This window comes from Bubalus bubalis, chromosome 21 (assembly GCF_019923935.1).
Source record: "Bubalus bubalis isolate 160015118507 breed Murrah chromosome 21, NDDB_SH_1, whole genome shotgun sequence".
Taxonomy (NCBI): Eukaryota; Metazoa; Chordata; class Mammalia; order Artiodactyla; family Bovidae; genus Bubalus; species Bubalus bubalis.
In genome coordinates, this window is record NC_059177.1 from 7,201,964 (window position 1) to 7,221,779 (window position 19,816).

A 19,816-nucleotide genomic window follows, 5' to 3' on the forward strand; every position below is an offset into this window, starting at 1 on the left:
TTAATCATGAGGCTCAGATGAATTTAGAGATACTGATACATTGGATCAAGAAGGCATGCATATAATGACACTGTAAGAATATTCCTTTATTTCCTAACCACCCAAAGCAAAGCCATTGGTTTCATGCGGTTAAGAAAACACGTGCGCAGACACGCATACTCACTTTCACTCCAGTCTTGAGTTAAATAAGTGCTCTGACTTACATTATTGAAATGAAAGGTGATTCTATTTCTCAGTTTTTGTCTGAGAGAAATGAAAATTTGTTCACGTAAGAATTTTAAAGCAGCTTTACTTTTGATAGACAGAAAGTAGAAATAGCCTAGGCATGTATCAGTGGGAGACTGGCTTAACTAAATTGCTGGCTAGGAATTTCCTAGTTGTCCCATGGTTAGGACTCCAAGCTCCCATTGCAAGAGGCAAGTGTGTGATCCCTGGTTGGGGAACTAAGATCCCACATGCGACTCAGTGCAACCAAAAATTCTTTCTAACATAAATAGGGACTTCCCTGGTGGTCCAGTGGCTAAGACGCCACGCTCCCAACGCAAGGGGCCTGAGTTTGATTCCCTGGTCAGGGAACCAGGTCCTGTATGCTGAAACTAAAGATCCCACGTGCCCTAGGTAAGATCGAGTGAAGCCAAATTAAATTTTTTTTTTTAACTTTTAAGAAATAAAATAAATTACAGGCCACTCTGTATATTGGAATACTACTCAGCTGTAAAAAGAACAAGCTGCTGCTGCACTAGTCAACATGATGCAAATCTCAAAACATTTTGTTTCTTCTTTTATTCAGTGTAAGGTACCTACTGTATGATTCTATTTATACCATTTGTACGACAGGCAGAAGCTATCCTAACTTATGTTCATAGAAATGGGAACAGTGTTTGGGGAATTGACTGGAAGGAATCTTTCTGGGGTGAAAGAAATATTCTGTATCTCAAACTTACCAAACTGTACATTTAAGATGATGTATTTTAAGATGATATAAAAATCATACCTAACTTTAAATGGTTTTAAGAAATTTTGAAAATTTTCAAAATTCATAGAACTCTAAATATATTCTTTGGGGGAATACAATTAACCAATAATGATTCATGAATGGTCAGTTTCTCTGACATATCACTCATAGGGTGACATGTGGAAAACTTGGTGTTTTAAGAGCAACAAAAAAACTCTGCTTGTATTTTACGTGTATTCCTTAGACCCTAAAGCCTCAGTATCTAAGATCACAATCACTCATCACTGGGCCCTGAGCACGTGGGACACGGCTGGTGAAAGGCACACACAGATGTATGATACACACCCATTTCAGGACTTCTAAACCCGTAATATATGTCAGTAATGTTGTGTATTGATTATGTTGAAATGACATTTTAGATATATTGGGTTAATTTCAAAATATGGAAATTAATTCCACTGTTTTTTTTTAATGTGTCTACTGGAAAATACAAAATTACGCTCATGGCCCCGATTACATTCCTCTTGGACACTGCTGCCTCTAAGGTTTTAGAAACATTTGAAGTGTTTGTATTTTTTGACACGTGGTTTTTACCAGTGTGTGATACTGTTCCTATGCCAGTTTTCTCACATGCCACAAAATTTAGCTGAGCGTCTCATCAGAAAATTTCATCTTTAAAAGGCCTAACTCCCAAATGACTCTTACAGTGCAAAAACATGTACAGGGCTGATATTTTGGCCATGTGCTTTGATTTAAATATTAATGTTGCCACGTGCATTTGGGAGATAATGATTTTCTTACACACTATACACACCTAATATATTATAAGGGTTGACTTCTTACACTATACACACCTAATATAAGGGTTGACTCTTTTTTAAGTCAAAATTTATTGACTATCACTGATAATTGGCTTAGCAGTAATGAATCTGCCTGCAGGAGTCGAGGGTTCAATCCCTGGGTCAGGAAGATCCTCTGGAGAAGGAAATGGCAACCCACTCCACTATTCTTGCCTGGAGAATCCCATGGATGGGGGAGCCTGGGAGGCTACAGTCCATGGGGTTGCAAAGAGTCAGACAGGACTTAGCAACTAAACAACAAAATAACTGATCACATATTTTTAAAACAGCTGCATTGAGATATAATGCACATACCATACAATTCACCCGTGTAAAGTGTACCGCCCCGTGGCTGTTAGTCTATTCACAACATTGTGCATCATCGCCGCAGTCAGTTTCAGAGCCGTGCGCCCTTTGGCTGTAACCCCTTTCTCTTCAGCCTACTCCCCAGCCTTAATCAATCCACTTTCTGTCTCTCTAGATTACCTGCTTTGCACTTTCCTGTGAATGGGATTCTGTAATATGTGGGTTTTATGACTGAATTCTTTCACTTACAATACTGTTTTCAAGGTTCATTCAAGTTGTAGCCTATATCAGTATTTCATTCATTTTTATTTCTGAATAATATTCCGTTGTATGGATATACCACATTTAGTTTATTCATTCATTTTGGATTGTTTGCATCTTTAGGCTACTAGGAATAATGCTGCTCTATACATTCATGTACAAGTCTTTGTGTAGACATGCTGTTTATTTTTCTACCTAGAAGTGGAATTGCTGGGCCCCATGGTAACTATTTAATTGTTTAAGGAATTACCAGACTGTAATTCTGTAATTTTGTAAAGTGGCTGCACCATTAACAATCCCACCAGCAGTGTATGAAGTGAAGTGAAGTGAAGTTGCTCAGTCATGTCTGACTCTTTGTGACCCCATGGACTGTAGCCTGCCAAGCTCCTCTGTCCATGGGATTTTCCAGGCAATAGTACTGGAGTGGATTGCCATTTCCTTCTCCAGAGGATCTTCCCGACTCAGGGATCAAACCCGGGTCTCCCGCATTGTAGACAGATGCTTTACCGTCTGAGCCACCAGGGAAGTCCAGCAGTGTATGAGAGTTGCAATTTCTTCACATCCATACCTACCGACACTTGTTATTCATCTTTTTTATTTTATTGATACATTGTAGTGGGTATGAAGTGGTATCTCACTATGGCTTTGATTTGCATTTCCCTGAAACCTAGTGATGTTGAACATCTTTTCATGTGCTTATTGGACACTTGTATCTTTTTCTTTAGAGAAATGTTTATTGAAATCCTTTGTCTGTTTTATAGAGGGGTTGGTTGTCTTTTTTATTGTTGAGTTGTAAGAGTTACTTATATATTCTAGGCCCAGGGTCCTTATCAGATATGCTATGCTAAGTCACTTCAGTCATGTCCGACTCTGTGTGACCCCATAGATGGTAGCCTACCAGACTCCCCCGTCCCTGGGATTCTCCAGGCAAGAACACTGGAGTGGGTTGCCATTTCCTTCCCCAATGCATGAAAGTGAAAAGTGAAAGTGAAGTCGCTCAGTCGTATCCGACTCTTCGCGACCGCATGGACTGCAGCCTACCAGGCTCCTCCGTCCATGGGATTTCCCAGGCAAGAGTATTGGAGTGGGGTGCCATTGCCTTCTCCGTTATCAGATATATGACTTGTAAATATTTTCTCCAATTCTGTCTGTTGTCTTTTCAGGTTTTTTGCAGGTATTTTTGAATCTCAAATATTTTTGATTTTGATAAAGTTCAATTTATGTTTTATTCTTTTATTGACTGTACTTCTCGTGTCATAGCCAAGAATCCTCTGCCAAATCCAAGGTCATGAGATTTACTCCTATGTTTTCATCTAAGAGTTAAAAAATTTTATTCAGCACTACATTTAGGTCTTTGATCCATTTTGAGTTAATTTTTGTATATGATATGAACTAAGGGCTCAACATATTAATCCTTTTGCATAGAATATCTTATTAATGGGCTTCCCTGGTAGCTCGGACAGTAAAGAATCCACCTGCAGTGTGGGAGACCTGGGTTTGATCCCTGGGTTGGGAAGATCCCCTGGAGGAGAGCATGGCAACCCACTCCAGTATTCTTGCCTGGAGAATCCCATGGACAGAGAAGCCTGGCAGGCTACGGTTCATGGGGTCGCAAAGAGTCGGACATGACTGAGCGACTAAACACATCTTATTAATAGTAAAGAAAGAAGTCCACAAGTTTAGTCACATTAACATTTCATTGTTGTGTGATATTTTAATAACTGTCCTGGGTATGTTGCATGGGTATGTCTTATATGTTGCATATTACAGGACATCTTTGTTATTTATTCTGAGATTGTGATATTAACAAACTTTTAATTTCTAAAGATAAATTAGAGGCTTCTCTAGAACCTGGAAAAGAGTATAACAGAACTGGAAAAGGGCAAGAAATAATGTTGGGGCCAATATGGGAAGTGTCCGTATGAGAAAAATCAGAGCATACAAAATAAAAACAAAATTTCAAATTAGTCTTTTTTTTTTTTTGGCTTTCACAGTTAATTTCAATATTTCTTTCTTTCTTTTCTTTTTTTTTTTAGTAAGAGGCTCAAAATGGATAAAAGGAAATGTTCGGACCAAATTTAACTCGGCCCAGTTATTCCACAAGTATAAATTATGGAACCTTAATTGGTTCTTATAGACTTCTGATGTGACACCCAGTGAATCATTTCCCATTCACTTAAAAGGGACCTCCCGTGGCCCAGTGTTTATAAAAGAGGATGAGCCAAACAAATGGTGGATAATATAAATATCACAGGCAGTTTTAGTGTACTTAAGGAATCCTATTTCTTCTGGTCTTAGCCAAGTACTTCTATTGTAGTTGGAGAGACATACCTAAAACAGTATCGTGACTAATAATCTCCTGACTCTCATATTGCTCTTGTTAGGAGCTCAGCCCCGATTCACTCTCTTAACTGGGTCTGATCTACGGAAACGTGTTCATCTAGGAAACTCTTCCAGAAAAGGGAACCTGCCTGTGGGATCCATCCTTCATCTTATCAGCAGCTTGTCTTCACACAGCACGATTCACATCTGAGTCCCGGGACCCCACTTAGATGAATGGTGATCGGATTAATCACAAGCCAGGGCTGGGATAATTCCTCAGTGGTCTCCCACTCTGGAGAAACCCCACAGGGCTCCTGCTGGCATTGGACAAATCGTTTAACCCGTTTGGGCCTTTCTTTCCTCTTCTGTCAAGTTGGGTTGCGTGATCTTACGGCCCTGCCGTGCGTGAGATGCTGTGTCTGTGATGGTTGCATTTCACTTGCTGCCTGGGGTAGGACTGGATTCCTTGAGATGCTAGATTTGGTTGAAGAGGAAAACTTCCTCAGCTTTTTTGGGCTGGTCCTCTCTTGGTATTGGATTTGGGGTGTGTTTATCAGTAAGGCTCTTAGTAACAGAACAGTTATTAGAAAGCGAAGTGTTTACAGAAGACATAAAGCTTTACATTTTAAGAGCTGGAGTTGACAAGTTTAACATTTTCTAGATTTCTGTAGATAAATGGAAACAGTTTGAAATGTACATTTAAAAAATTTTAAATCCAGTACCATATTCAATTTGTTAGAAGAAATTCTTTATAGGATGTTTTGAGCCAATTTTTCAAATAACATGTGTCACAAGGTCACTTTGTGAATTTATTTACCTTTGACAAATGGTGACTGACTGGGCTTACCCCCAGTGTAGCCTCTCTTGATATGGGTTGAGCTGTTTGCCAGCAACGGTCCATCTAGTCAAAGCTATGGTTTTTCCAGTAGTCACGGATGGATGTGAGAGTTGGACTGTAAAGAAAGCTGAGTGCCAAAGAATTGATGCTTTTGAACTGTGGTATTGGAGAAGACTCTTGAGAGTCCCTTGGACAGCAAAGAGATCCAGCCAGTCCATCCTGAAGGAAATGTCTTGAATATTCATTGGAAGGACTGCTGCTGAAGCTGAAACTCCCAATATTTTGGCCACCTGATGCGAAGAACTAACTCATTGGAAAAGACCCTGATGCTGGGAAAGATTGAAAGCGGGAGGAAAAGGGGATGACAGAGGATGAGATGGCTGGATGGCATCACCGCCTCGATGGACATGAGTCTGAGTGAACTCCGGGAGTTGGTGATGGACAGGGAGGCCTGGCGGGCTGCAGTCAGTGGGGTCACACAGAGTCGGACACGACTGAGCGACTGAACTGACTTTGCTGTTTTAGGCACTTGGTTTAGATTCATTTTACCCACAGAATATATGGCTTGACACATTTTAATGCTCAGTCTTAAATGGCTTGTTGCTGCAGTTTGGTCTTTTAAGGAAAAAAATTTCCCCATTTCTCTCCTTTCTTTGTTCTTCTTTTTTGTTCTGTTCTTTACCAGGGGTTGGCATTCTGTGGCTCTAGAGCCAGCTCCTCCAGCGTGTGGAGGGGCGGGCGGGGTTGTATGGGATCCCCCACGGTGGAGGGGTGCGCAGCAGGGCGGGTGAAGCAAGCATGTCCCTTCCCCTGAGGTATAGTTCTTCCGGTCTGATGACCTGTCAGATCCACTGAGCGGTTGGTCAAGCAGATTGGACAGTGACTCGAGGAAGTGGTGGAGCAGGTTGGGGCGGCGGGGGGGTCAGTATTTTAAGTAGCAGCTATCAGAAGTGAAGCAATTTCTCCAGAGCCAAGCGTGTTTCTGGTGTTACCAGTTTGCAGGAATTATGCAGCGTGGAGTGTTGTTTCCCAAGAGGAAATAGAGGGTGAGCGAGAGGGTGTTAAGAGATGCCTCAGGGTGGATGAGAAGGCACTCCATCCGAGAAGAGGAGTATGAATGTTAGTTTCATGCAAGGAAACATACTTGAATGTGATGACTCTTGAGCAGAGAGTTTTGCGTTCACGTATTCAAGTATTTTTTAATAGGGAGCTTGCTTTAATAGTAGAATCTTTCACCCTGTTCTGATTTGACATGGTGTCTCGTGGGGGAAAAGGTAAAAACTGAGGAAAACCAGTTTTTACCTTGTACACAATTATAGTTTGGGAAGTAGAATCCTGCTGCAAATCTTACATGACTGATTTCTGGACCCAAAGTGGGCTTGACAGTGGGCTGGAGCAGTAATAGCCCCCCTACTGTCAGGAGAGGCCAGGGCAGGCTTTTCCCAGCAAGCCTGCCTGAGGCGAGGCCTGTCCTAGACTCTGGCCCTGGAGCCTACGTCTGGAAGCCGGAGAGGAGTTGGCTTCCTCAGCAAGGTGGCCTGCCACCTGGGCAGGTGGGCGTCTGGGTGCCAGAAAAGTAGATCTGCGGTGCTGAAAGCTGAATCTTACAGTGCTGGCCTGTTAAACACCTACGCAGACACTGAGAAATTGCTCCAGCCTTTGTGTAGGAAACAAAAGAGGCAAGCTTCTGCTTTTAAGGAGCTTGTGTTTTGCCCTGGCCTTTGGCAAGAGTCACAGACGGAAACGAATATTCAGCTGTGTGACTGTCATTCAAGTGGCCGTGAGTTGATGATGGCCTAGGGCCTCTGGAGACCTACGCCTTTATTTTATTTTTATTTTTTATTTATTTATTCTTGACTGCTCTGGGTCTTGGTTGCTGCGCACGAGCTTTCTCTAGCTGCGGCGAGCAGGGGCTCTGCTCCAGCTGTGGTGGGAGGACTTCTCTTGTTGCGGAGCACGAGCTCCAGGGTACGCAGGCTTCCGTAGTTGTGGCACATGGGCTTAGTTGCCCCGTGGCATGGTGGGATCTTCCAAGCAAGGGATCAAACCAGTGTCCCCTGCATTGCAAGGCAGATTTTTAACCACTAAACCACGAGGGAAGCCCAAGACCCCGGCCTTTAAAAGTCATTCTTTCTCTTCATAAGCAGTGCATATCTGAGTGATGAATGAATGTTTATTGCCATTCAAAAAAAAACTATAAATAAACCAAAAGAGGAAATTAAGTCACCCTAATCTCACCACACAGAGCTCATCACTGAAGTGCTCCTGAAAACAGGAGATAACCAGCCAGTGCCTCCCTCCTTTGGGCCCTGGAGTCTTCCATCACAGAGGACTCCCCCTGGGCGTCGTTGCCGTGGGATGGCCTTGTTAGTGAAGACAGCTGTTGGAGACATGAGGATGACTGCAGGCTTGTCGGGAAAATCCCTTTGGTAATGACACTGCTTGCTGCCCTTAAGCGCTCGCTTCTGTGAACAGGGTTCAGATTTTAAATTAGGTGCTCAGTAACAAAATTTAAACTTGTAACGTTTCCATTAAATTCTGTTTTCTTCCTGTTTAAAAAGGCAGATTATGGGACTTCCCTGGCAGTCCAGTAGTTAAGGCTCCATGCTCCCAATGCAGGGACCGCAGGTTCTATCCCTGGTCGGGGAACTAAGATCCCTCGTGCCACACAACACAGCCAAAAAGTAAAAAGAACAATAATAAATGATAAAAAGATAGGTTGCATGTGCATGCATAGTTATGTATGCACTAGAAAAATCATAATGTAATCCATTCTTTATACTTTATTTTTAGGGCAGTCTTGTGAACTGACAAGCAGTGTGATAGTTTGGGAAGAACCATGAATGGGGAGTCCACGGCGTTGACTGTTAGTCCTGACCTTAGTCATATACTCCAAGCTAGAGAATATATTTAGTTACTTTGGATCTCAGTTTCATAAAGCAAGGACCCACACTAGGCAGTCTTCTAGCCCTTATCGTCACAGCTCAGGCCATCAATCTCAGTTTCCTTGTGCCAGTCTACTATTCTGCGTTGTCAGGGGTTGCAGGGCTACTTTTCCTTTAGTGGACAATTTTCTAAGGTTCCAGCAACCAGGAGTGAGGCAGTGAGGAGGAAACAGGCTGCTTGTGAATTTGCCCGCCTGTGGTTTTACCAGAGGGGCATTTCTAGTCAGAGAATTTCAGAGTTATTAGAAAACTGTGTTGCTAGGATGGTCACATTCTTCCCAGACTGAAATTACAACTGGAGTGCACTTCATGATATACATATGTATTGTAATTTGTAAACATAACTCAAAACCCTGTATCTAATGTCAGGTCATTTGTGGTTGGCCATTCAGACCTCATTTCTATTTGACAAGGGTTTATTTTAAGATTGCTTTGTGGAGCGGTTGTTTAACATTCAAATGATCTATTAGTGTCAAGTCTTTAGCTAGAGTCGTTTTAAATGAGCTGCCTGTTAAGTAGAAAACCAAACAGAAGTTTACGTTTCCAGCCCAACCTAGCCAAATCAGTGTAACTTACATTTTTATCTTCACATTTATTCGTCCTGGTTTTTTTTTTTTTCCTTGAATATTCATATAGGATAATAGTACCTATGTGAATGAAATTCTTTTAGTTACTGTTGATACTGTGGCTTAGCAAAAGCGATAGACTTCTTAATACTTTCAGAGAAGAATGCTTTACAGTAAGCTGAGCTTACTGTAAAAAATGGATTTTTTTTAACATCCGAAAAAATGGATTTTTCGGTAAGTTAATTGTGTTTCTTAGCAGAGTCGCAAATGTGCTTCTATAGCTTAATTTCTAGGATATTAAAAGAAATGTTATATGGGAGTAAGTTCCCACTAGACACTTAATGACATTTTTTTAACAGGCTAAGCATATGCTGTTGACTCCAGAGGGTTATTTTGTGGGAGATGGGATGGAAGCTAAAGATGATTTAGGTAAACAGCTAAACTGAGCCTCAGGTGGTGGTTTGTACATCCTTCTAATTCTCACCGTTAGCACTGTGGCTTCCCCGCTCCTTGCCTGGCGTCCAGGTTGCCACAGCCGGCAATGTAGGCCGTCCTCTCCTCTGAAACAAACGTCATCCTCGCCGCCCTGTGACTCAGGTCTCCTCAGCCCTCGCCTTTTGTGTTCCAGATGCTCCATACTCGCCTGCAGTGCCTACGTGGCTCTGGCTTTGGGTGATAACCTTATGGCTCTGAATCACGCAGATAAACTTCTTCAGCAGCCCAAGCTGTCAGGATCTCTGAAGTAAGTGTGACTCACCCTGTGTGTTTGTTTTGTTTGGAGGGTTTCTGTGACTCTGTGGTGCATATTGCCTCTCTGACTTCCCCAGTGGAATGTAAATTATCTTAGGGAAAGCAAAAAAGTTTCTTAATTTGCTAATTTTTTTTTGTTTGGTAGTGAAACCTTTTTTCACTTGTTGCACTGCGAGGGTTATTGGAAACGGCTGCATGCGGAAGCAGAAACTCTGGACTCTGTATTCTGGGTCTGAGGGGGCACATTACCACATACTAGCTCCCAAAACAAGCTGAGTCCTCAGTGAAAAGACCCACATGAAAAGGAGTTTGGTCAACAGGATAAATCTGCTTTGAATTTAAAATATTTTCCCAAACAACTGCACCATTTCCAGAGAGCATGAGACTTACTTAAACTCTTCAGATGCCTCTTCAATATTAATGTCATTGTCACTCTAAAATTTTCTAAAGCACATCATCTTTCCTTTTATGAAAATTAAGTAACATGCAGCATTCTTTGAATCTTTATATGATGCTGATGCTGGAAATTTTATCCAAGGCCATGTGTACTCTGCGTAACATCAGGACAGTTGCTTTTGCATTCTTCCTGTATGCACATAGTTACACCTTCCACAATACGTTCCTTTCCCTTTCAGTGGCCTTTGTAACATGCAACACTTAGAACTGTGAGGTCATACCCTGAGGAACAGTTCTGTAAATGTTTGTTTTTGCCTTTTATAAAAGTACTACTTTATACAAGCATCTACGGTTAACATTGATTGGGACTTACCTAGCGGTCCAGTGGTTAACACCCCATGCTTCCAAGACAGCGGGGCACGGATTTGATCCCTGGTCAGGGAAGTAAGATTCCACAGGCTGCACGGCGAGGCCCCCCACCCCCGCCACCCCCCGCAAAAAAAAAAGCATCCAGGAACTTAGAGACTTTGTCACAATTCAAGTATGAGAGCTTCTGCTCTCCTGTGAGAAAATCTCATCTACACTCCAGGCCTGGAGGGTCCTGGGCTTGAGATCAAGGCAGTCAGGTTGCCCCAGTGCTGAGAAGTACCAGCCAGGAACCTTGGCCTGTGCCTGCCAGACACCCGCTGCTCAGACTGTGCTGTGCATGGCCATCGGCGGAGCAGAGTTTTGTGTATGTATTTCTTTTAAACAAAAATGAAATACAGATCCTTGCTGCTTTTTTTTTTAATTCTTTGACTGACATGGTCATCACTGTTGTGAAATAATCCTAATTAGATTCTTTCCTTGGCATTTGTGGCAGGGTTTTCAACCTCCTTTATCAACTTCTTCCCTCTGAACTTCAAAGCAACAACATTCTTAGGTTTTATTATTTCTTGAGGGATTGGCCATGTCTGATCATTTCATCTGTAATTCTCTTTAACCATTCTACCCTCATCTGTGGTTTCTAATCACGAGCCAGAACCCCCATCTCTGCAATGAGGATAAGCCTTTGTGCCTTAGACAGCCCAGGTACCACAGCGGCTTTACCTTCGTGTACCTCGTCCGAAGGTCTGGGCTTTGCGTGTCATGAAGGCATTTAATTTTTTTTTTTTTTTTAAGTAAATTCACAGAATTTGAAGTGGTTTGAACTGGTTCTCTGAATTTGTATGTTTATGGGTGGGAGGAGGGTTTTTTTTATTTATTTGGCCTTGCCAAGGCATGTGGGTTCTCAGTTCCCTGACCAGGAATCGAATCAGCACCTCCTGCTTGGAAGCATAGAGTCCTAACCACTGGACCACCAGGAAAGTTTAATGTGTCTGTGTTTTATAATGATTATTGGCTTATGGATTCTGGTTTAATGCAATTTTTTAAATATCTTATTTCAAAATAAATTTAAAGTTACTGATTTTTTAAGTTGTCATTTCTAATAGGGTATCTGGTGGGGAAGCAAAATGGAAGAGCATTACATATACAATAGATTAATAAGAACCTAATTTGTAGCATAGGGAACCCAGTGCTCTGTGCCGACCTGCATGAGAATAGACCTAACAAATAGTGGGTATGTGTATGTGTGTAACTGACGTACTTGGCTGTGCAGCAGAAACTAACACAACAGTGGAAATCAACTATACTCCAGTAAAAATTAATTTTAAAAAGTGGGGGCATTACAGCTGCTGCTAGTTAGAAGAAAGAAATTGCTCAATAAAGAGATAGCTCTTAGGAAAAAAAGAGGGAGAGATGAGATGGCTCTTGGGAATTCCCTGATGGTCCAATGGTTAGGACTCCGTGCTTTCACTGCTGAGGGCCTGGACTTGATCCCCAGTCAGGGAATGGATCCCACAGGCCATGCAGCAGAGCCAAAAAGAGAAAAGAAAGAGAACTGCTCTTGAGTGTGCACAAATCCCAGAAAATGGTCAAATTGGAAAGAGTCTAAGGTTTGAGGACTTGAGGACTGAGTCTGTGGACAGACTCAGTTGGGACAGGCTGGCTCAAGGAGATGGGAACTGAACTGGCCTTTCAGAGGAGTTAGGTTTTGGCCCGGCTTTGCACCCCAGGAGGCAAGGCTGCAGGCAGCGCAGTGGGGTGTCCGCCCAGGACAGTGACGGGAACAGAGGAGCCTTTGGGGGAGTGAGACGTTGACTGAACACAGGAAAGCAGAACCCAACTGTGGAGAGCTTTAAATCTACAAAAGTTTAATTCTCAAGTGGAAAGAGTCATTAGGATTTTGAGCAAAGGATTATTATGTCTAAGGCTGTTTTAATTTTGAGAAATCAATCAGATGATCTTGGGGAAAATGGCTCAAAGCAAGACACTGGAAGAACCAGGCTATTGTAAACCTGGAGGAAACACATCTGCCTGGCAGTAGCTGCACCCGGGAGAGAGGATGTGAAGGGGAGGACACTTGTGCAGTATAAGTGAAGCTGATCCAGGGGCTTCCCTCATGGTCCAGTAGTTAAGAATCCACCTGCCAATGTGGGGGACACAGGTTCTATCCCTGGTCGGGAAAGATCCCACATGCCGTGGGGCAGCTAAGCCTGAAGCCCATGTACTACAAGCACTGAAGCCTGCAGGCACCTCGAACCTGTGCTCTGCAACAAGAAAAGCCACCACAGCGAGAAGCTCGTGCCCCGCAGCTAGAGAGTAGCCCCCGCTCACCTCAACCAGAGGGAGCCAGCATGCAGCAAAGAACACGGACCCAGTGCAGCCAAAGTTATAAATAAGTTTAAAGAAATAGAGTTGATCTGACCCAAACAGAGTCTGGTGCCCCGGTGCCTTCTGGCTGATTTGGCAGCACAGGCTGCTGCTGCTGCTGCTGCTAAAAGTCACGTCCGACTCTGTGCGACCCCATAGACAGCAGCCCACCAGGCTCCCCGTCCCTGGGATTCTCCAGGCAAGAACCCTGGAGTGGGTTGCTGTTTCCTTCTCCAGTGCATGAAGGTGAAAAGTGAAAGTGAAGTCGCTCAGTCGTGTCCGATTCTTAGCGACCCCATGGACTGCAGCCTACCAGGTTCCTCCGTCCATGGGATTTTCCAGGCGGCAGCACAGGCTGGAGAACCCTAACTCTGACCCTCCACTCCCGGGGCACACACCCTAGGATCTGCCACTTCCTTTAGAACTTCGCCGCTTTCTGATGGTATTTTCTGTATAAATAGAACAGCATACATTTGTCAACTGTATTTTAAATTTTTATTGAAATACAGTTGATTCACTGCCCACTTTTAAACTGCTGTCTTGATGTGTGTCATCCTTCTTAGCTAACATAAAAATTATTGTATTTTTTAAGATATTTTTAAAGAGAAAAATTTAAGTGATTCTTAACATACGTGAAATTTTTACATATACACCAGATTTTATTATACATTGGGTATTTTTGTGATGACCTACGTTTCAATTTGAAACCCATTTTTTTTTTCATTTCAGGTTCCTGGGTCATTTATATGCTGCAGAAGCCCTCATCTCTCTGGACAGAATCTCTGATGCTATTACTCACTTGAACCCAGAGAATGTCACTGATGTCTCCTTAGGGATCTCTTCAAACGAGCAGGACCAAGGTTAAGGAAGACATGTTTGATCAGAACTCTTCACCATTTCTACTCCCTTTCCGTTGTAACTCAGGACGTATAGAAATTTAAGGGCACGGTTGTGAAGGGGAGGGAGTTATAGGTCGGCAGTCTGTAGTTGCGGCCATACTTACTATGTATTAATTGCTAAATTCTAACTTTTGAAATGCTGATGGTGTTAGAGCGATTTGGTTTTTTTTGGGTTCTTTTAATTTATTTATTTGGTTGTTTGGAGCCTTAGTTGCAGCATACAAACTCGATTGCAGCATGTAGGATCTAGTTTCCTGACTGGGGATTGGACCTGGGCCCCTCCTTTGGGAGCGCAGAGTCTTCACCACTGGACCACTGAGGAGTTCAGAATGATTTGTTTTTATCCTTATACTGTGTTTTTCTCTGTTGAGGGATTCCACAATCCCAGGGAGAGTAAAAACACGTTCAAAAGTCAGTTTTAAATCATGGCTAAATTTTTGAGGGAGCAAGACTAGAATTCCCTTTATTTGAGGTTATCTCTCAGACGTGGGGTGCTGGTGGGTGGCAGGTGGCATTCTCGTGTCTTTTATTAGAACCTGTGTGCTTGGGCGCCGAGTCATGTCTGACTCTTTGCAACCCCATGGACTGTAGCCCTCCAGGCACCCCTGACCATGGTGCTTCTCCAGGGAAGAAGATTGGAGTGGGTTGCCATGCCCTCCTAAGCCATCTTCCTAAGCAGGGGTGGAAGCCAGCCCGCCCACGCTGCGGGCAGAGTCCCACCATCCGCGCCGCCAGCGTTAGCGCCTCCACTCCGTAAACAAGGAAATACTGGGGCAGGTGGCCTTAATACTAGATTTCCATTTCCTAAAGAAAATCAAGCGTTTGGAAAATATACTCTTTTGTCTGGCCCCCTCAGATTTATGTTCTTGTCTTTGTAGGATCAGACAAAGGTGAAAATGAAGCAATGGAATCCTGTAAGTAAGACATTTTGTAAAGACTTCAGTAGCCCAGACTGCTTCCCAAAGACTCGCCCTCGAGCCTCCGTGGCCTTCCTCTGCCGCCCGAGGACAGCCAGGCTTACTTCTGGGCAGCTTCGCGGGCGGTGGACGGGTTGCCTCCGAGCCCCGGCCTGGCCTCTTCACGCGGGTCTGCTCTTCTCCCCAGCCGGGAAGCGGGCCCCTCAGTGCTACCCCAGTTCCGTCAGCTCGGCCCGGACCGTGATGCTGTTCAACCTGGGCAGCGCCTACTGCCTGCGGAGCGAGTATGACAAAGCCCGCAAGTGTCTCCACCAGGTGAGGCCGGGCCGGGCCGGGTGCCTCGTGGAGCAGCTGGCAGGGGCTTGGAATTGCTGGGCTCTGTCATCCTGTTTGCCTTCTGACTTCTGGTCAGTTTGTTAAACATTGGAATGTGACTCCTCCAGACACACTCTTTTTAAAAAGTACTCACTTGGCTGTGCTGGGTCTTAGCTGCGGATGCAGGGTCTTTAGTTGCTGCTTGCGGGATCTAGTTCCCTGAGCAGGGACCGAACTCAGGCCCCCTGCACGGGGAGCACGCAGTCTTAGCCACTGGACTGCCAAGGAAGCCCCCAGACATATTCGTGCAACGTACACAACTGACTGTTGTTGCAAATGAACCTAGGCACCTAATGGAGAGTTGTCCTGAAAATTTTAATCATCAATATTTCAAAAGATTGTTAACCACATCTATATCAGTGCTCAGTCAAATCAATAATGAATGGTGTTCCATATAGTTGAACCCAAGGCAGCTGTAAACCTTGCATACTAAAACAATAAAATATCTGAGACATATTTTAAGTGAAAAGAACAAATAAATGCACAACACTTTTTATGTAATCCTGTATATGCATAAAGGATCTCTGGATGAATACACCAGAAGCCGCTAACATTGGCTTCCGGGGGTGACAGGAGAGATGCGGTGTAGCTGGAGCACTGAGGTGGGAGACTGTTCCCTGGATACCTGTTTGAATTGCGTGAATCTCTGTCCACTCAAAAAGTTAAATTACAGATAAACCTTTTTAGAAAGAAGGGTTCACAAAGTCAGTACCCAAGAAATTCTGCACACGATAAAAGTCCCTGGCGCTGTGTAACTAAACTAGACCTCTGACTTCTCCCACCCAGAGGGGCCGCATCAGCCGGTCTCGGGAACTTTTGATCGGGGCTCTTTAGGTCCCCTGCCCGTCCTTGGAGCAGTCACAGGCAGGGACCCAACCTGTAGTAGGGGAACAGGTACTGCCATCAGCAGCCCCAGAGGGGTTCCACAGAACTGGAAAGGGCTCATCCTCAGATGCATGTTAATGCAGGACTTTCCTGGCGGTCCAGTGGTTAGGCCCACACCTCCACAGTAGGGGGAATGGGTTCAGTATCTGGTTGGGGAGCTAAGATCCTACAAGGTGCAGGGCATGATCAAAACAAAACAAAAAACAAGCATAGGCAAGAGCTAGAAAAATCCCAAGCAGGAGAAGACCAAGAGAGAAGGAACGCTTTCTCCTGTTAAGAACTCGTTACGGACTAAGCAAGGGAAGATAAATATGTACTGAAAATTACATGTCTAGTTTAATTGTGAGGGATGAAGACAGACAGCTGAGGGCCATCCGAGCAGAACTGTAGTGTCCCAGTGAGCTTGAGTTAGTTGGCTGACTCGACATTGGTAGGCTGACATTCTTTTTCTTTTCTTGGCGTTACTCGGAGTTTGTATCTTAAGCTACCCGTTTCTCATGGGTCTCTCTCTTGTTTTGAATGAAGGCGGCCTCAATGATCCATCCCAAAGAGGTGCCCCCTGAAGCCATCCTGCTGGCCGTCTACCTTGAGCTACAGAATGGTGAGTGGTTCTTCTCTTGACTATAGCCCTGCAGAGAGCCAGAGATGTTTGGTGTCTGCTTTTTCTCTTAGAAACGGAAGAGATATTAACCATCACATTCTTCTAAACAAGGAAGTTTCTGATATCTCGCAAATTCTTAGTTCTTGCAGGTTAAGTGTATATCATTTTATCTGTGAAAATCCAGAATAGCATAACTTCTGACAATTATAATTCATCTCTACTAATTAACCTTTCTCTTAGGCATCCAAATGACTCTTAATTGAGAACCTGAGACAGAGTGCAGTGGCTTTGAGTTGTACACCTTAGTGTTTTAAACACAGATGTCGTTAATAAGCTTTGCCGTAAGCCAGTTCCTGCTGAGGATTTTTTATTCAAGCCTAAATCCAGGTCATGCCTCTGGGGGCATATATGACCTAGAAGAAAGGCTGTGGGCCCTACATGAGAGATGATGTGAAGTAGAAAAGGAGAGCTGAATGGGAGAGATGAGGGGGGACAGAAGCATTAAGAGTTGTTCGTCATACCCCCTTGCTGATCGTGGAAATCCTTACAAGCCTCCCCTCTTTTTATTGCTGAAGAAGGCGCCCAGCAGGCCTCATCCTCCTGAAAGGCGTGGCAGGGTTAGTGCACAGTCTAGAGCCCTTTTAAGTTCTCAAACTGGGCTCCACCTTAAACTCAATACAGAGCTTCTAACAATTCTGTCCCCTAGCTCACATGCTGAATTTCTTAAATCAGCATTTCCCAGGATGGTGCAGGGGCATTACGTGATTCTAGTGCCCAGCAGCGGTCGCAGACCACTGCTCTTCTCTATCATCTTTTCCTCCCTTTTGAGACTTGACGGGCTTGCTTTGTTAGGTGGTGCTATTGTTATATGCTTTTTTGTAATGGGAAGTGTTTTTATAGGTAATACCCAGCTGGCCTTACAGATCATCAAAAGGAATCAGCTGCTCCCTGCAGTGAAAACACTCTCTGAAATGAGAAAGAAGCCAGTGTTCCAGCCCGTCCACCCGATCCAGCCCATCCAAATGCCAGCGTTCACTGTGCAGAGAAAGTGATAGCGTGCCCGTGGAAAACTGTTACCTGAGACCCAGGGGAATATTTACAAGCCTTTTTAGTTGTATCACAGCAAAATGAATAAAAGACAGATGCTGAAGGGTGCTAGTTTTGAAGACACAATTTTGAAACGATTTTAGCCCCTGATTTTTATTTTGTTTTTTTGTTTTTTTTTTAATTTTTTTTGGCTGGAAGCTTAATACAGTTAAGGATTCATAAACTCATTTTCATCTGTTTTCCATATAATCTTTGCTAGATTATTCATTTTAAGCCATTATGTGATATATCTGTCAAAGGCAATTAAAACAGTCTTATCAGAACAGTCTCGGTAAATACATTTTGTCTTTTTTGCAATGGTTACAGTATGTTGGCATTCAAGATTTCATGTTAAAGTTTTAAAAATGGATACCACATCATGAGCAGATGAGTAGCCAGGCCAGAAGTTGCGCAGGGCAGAAGGCAGGGGAGGCTGATGTGTCATAACCTAGTTGTGACTAAAGGGGCCAGAAAATGCATATAGTAAGGCCCCTAGGGCTAGTCAGGTGGGTTAAGAAGCGTTGACTGATAGGAATCAATTATGGCTTAAAAATTACAGATGACAACAAACAGCATTCAGGGCACTGGCCACGTTCACCCTCCTGTACCGTCAGGCAGAAGCACCAGTTAGGGAGTCTGTGAGCAGGGAGTTCAAGGCTCATCGCTAATCACGTTGCAGATGCAAATGGGAACTTAAAAGCTTCTTTCTCATAAGAGACAGGTATGTGTTGCGGGATTGACCTGGCCAAAATTTGTCGATAGGGTCAATACGTTAAACTTAAAAGCAGAAAAAACAAAACACTCTGCAGACTGACTCTGGAGAACCTGGGTAGCCTCCCAGTCAGTATCAGGCTTGGTGGCCTCATGAAAGCTGGCCGTTCAGGATCGTCCCCGCTGCAGCATCTCTCCAGTTCCTGACCTGGAAAACCGGGCTCACACTAGCTGAATGTACACGGTTCCTCAGTTTTCACAAATGGGAGAGGGGAGCGTTTAGAGAAGCACATGGTTTAGCAGAAGCTGCATCTGAATTATTCTGTTGCTGAAACCAAACATTTTAGTTAGGGATCTATAGGAACTGAGTGTGATGTGACCAGACACTACCCAGGAGTGACTCGGAGAAGGGGGCACGGTTTTCCTTCCATTTGAACCTGGGATGGGTGTGCACAGGGCTCGCCTGCTCTTGCCATGTGCCAGTTGCTTTCCCTGGTGGCTCCGCAGTCAAGAGTCCGCATGCCCGTGCAGGAGACGCAGGTTCGATCCCTGGGTCAGGAAGATTCCCTGGAGAAGGAAATGGCAACCCACTCCAGTATGCTTGTCTGGAGAATCCCATGGACAGAGGAGCCTGGCGGGGCTACAGTCCATAGGGTTGCAAAAGAGTCGGACACGACTTAGTGATTAAACAACAAGTTGTTTTATATACAGAGTAGATTCCTTCCTGGAGGATACAGAAAACAGAGGTGGGGGCCCTCTCGAAGCCTTTTCCAAATGAGATGGGAGTCGTAGGCTGCACCAGTATTGGTCCAAATCTGCAGGAGCTGCTTCCCCAAGCCCCAGATCTGCAGCAGTTCTGTGGGACCCACATGTGTGTCGCAGGATGGTGGCAGCTTTGCCTGTTGCTGTTCAGTCGCTCAGTCGTTTCCAGCTCTTTGTGACCTCATGGACCGCAGCACACCAGGCTTCCCTGTCCTTCACTACCTCTCCAAGTTTGCTCAAACTCACGTCCATTGAGTCATTGATGCCACATCTCCTGTCACCCCCTTCTCCTCCTGCCCTATATCTGTCCCAGCATCAGCGTCTTTGGCAGTGAGTCAGCTTTTCGCATCAGGTGGCCAAAGGATTAGAGCTTAACCAGGGCATTTTCCAGACAAAGCCCACACGCTTCATAAATTGCGAGCCCACCAGGTCTTGGGTAGCATATGCCTGTAATTGAACTCGAAGGCAATACATCTTTGGAGACATCTCAAGAAACTGAACTTCCCCCACTTGCTGATTAGTTACAGGGAAAGCAGGAAGAGCTAAGAGGCAGATGAGGCCCCAGGTTGCTGTTAAATAAGAATACCCTTGGCTGTGAGTAGCACAAAGTGGATCCGTGACTTAAAGATAGTCTCTATCCCACTTGAGAAGGGGATCCGAAGGCAGCTG

General features: G+C 44.2%; 1 protein-coding gene across 2 annotated transcripts in view; it reads left to right on the forward strand.

Annotated features, from left to right (window-relative positions):
• The window catches only part of CNOT10 (CCR4-NOT transcription complex subunit 10), a 58,510-nt gene extending 40,550 nt beyond the window's left edge, over positions 1 to 17,960 (forward strand). For both annotated transcript variants that reach the window (XM_044934382.1, XM_006079593.3), the window contains exons 14-19: positions 9,661 to 9,774; positions 13,641 to 13,771; positions 14,689 to 14,724; positions 14,915 to 15,042; positions 16,513 to 16,588; positions 17,489 to 17,960. In XM_044934382.1, the coding sequence (XP_044790317.1) occupies positions 9,661 to 9,774; positions 13,641 to 13,771; positions 14,689 to 14,724; positions 14,915 to 15,042; positions 16,513 to 16,588; positions 17,489 to 17,640 (637 nt within the window). In that variant the 3' untranslated portion in view covers positions 17,641 to 17,960. The remainder of the gene's footprint in view (positions 1 to 9,660; positions 9,775 to 13,640; positions 13,772 to 14,688; positions 14,725 to 14,914; positions 15,043 to 16,512; positions 16,589 to 17,488) is intronic.
• Positions 17,961 to 19,816: the final 1,856 nt, after the last annotated feature.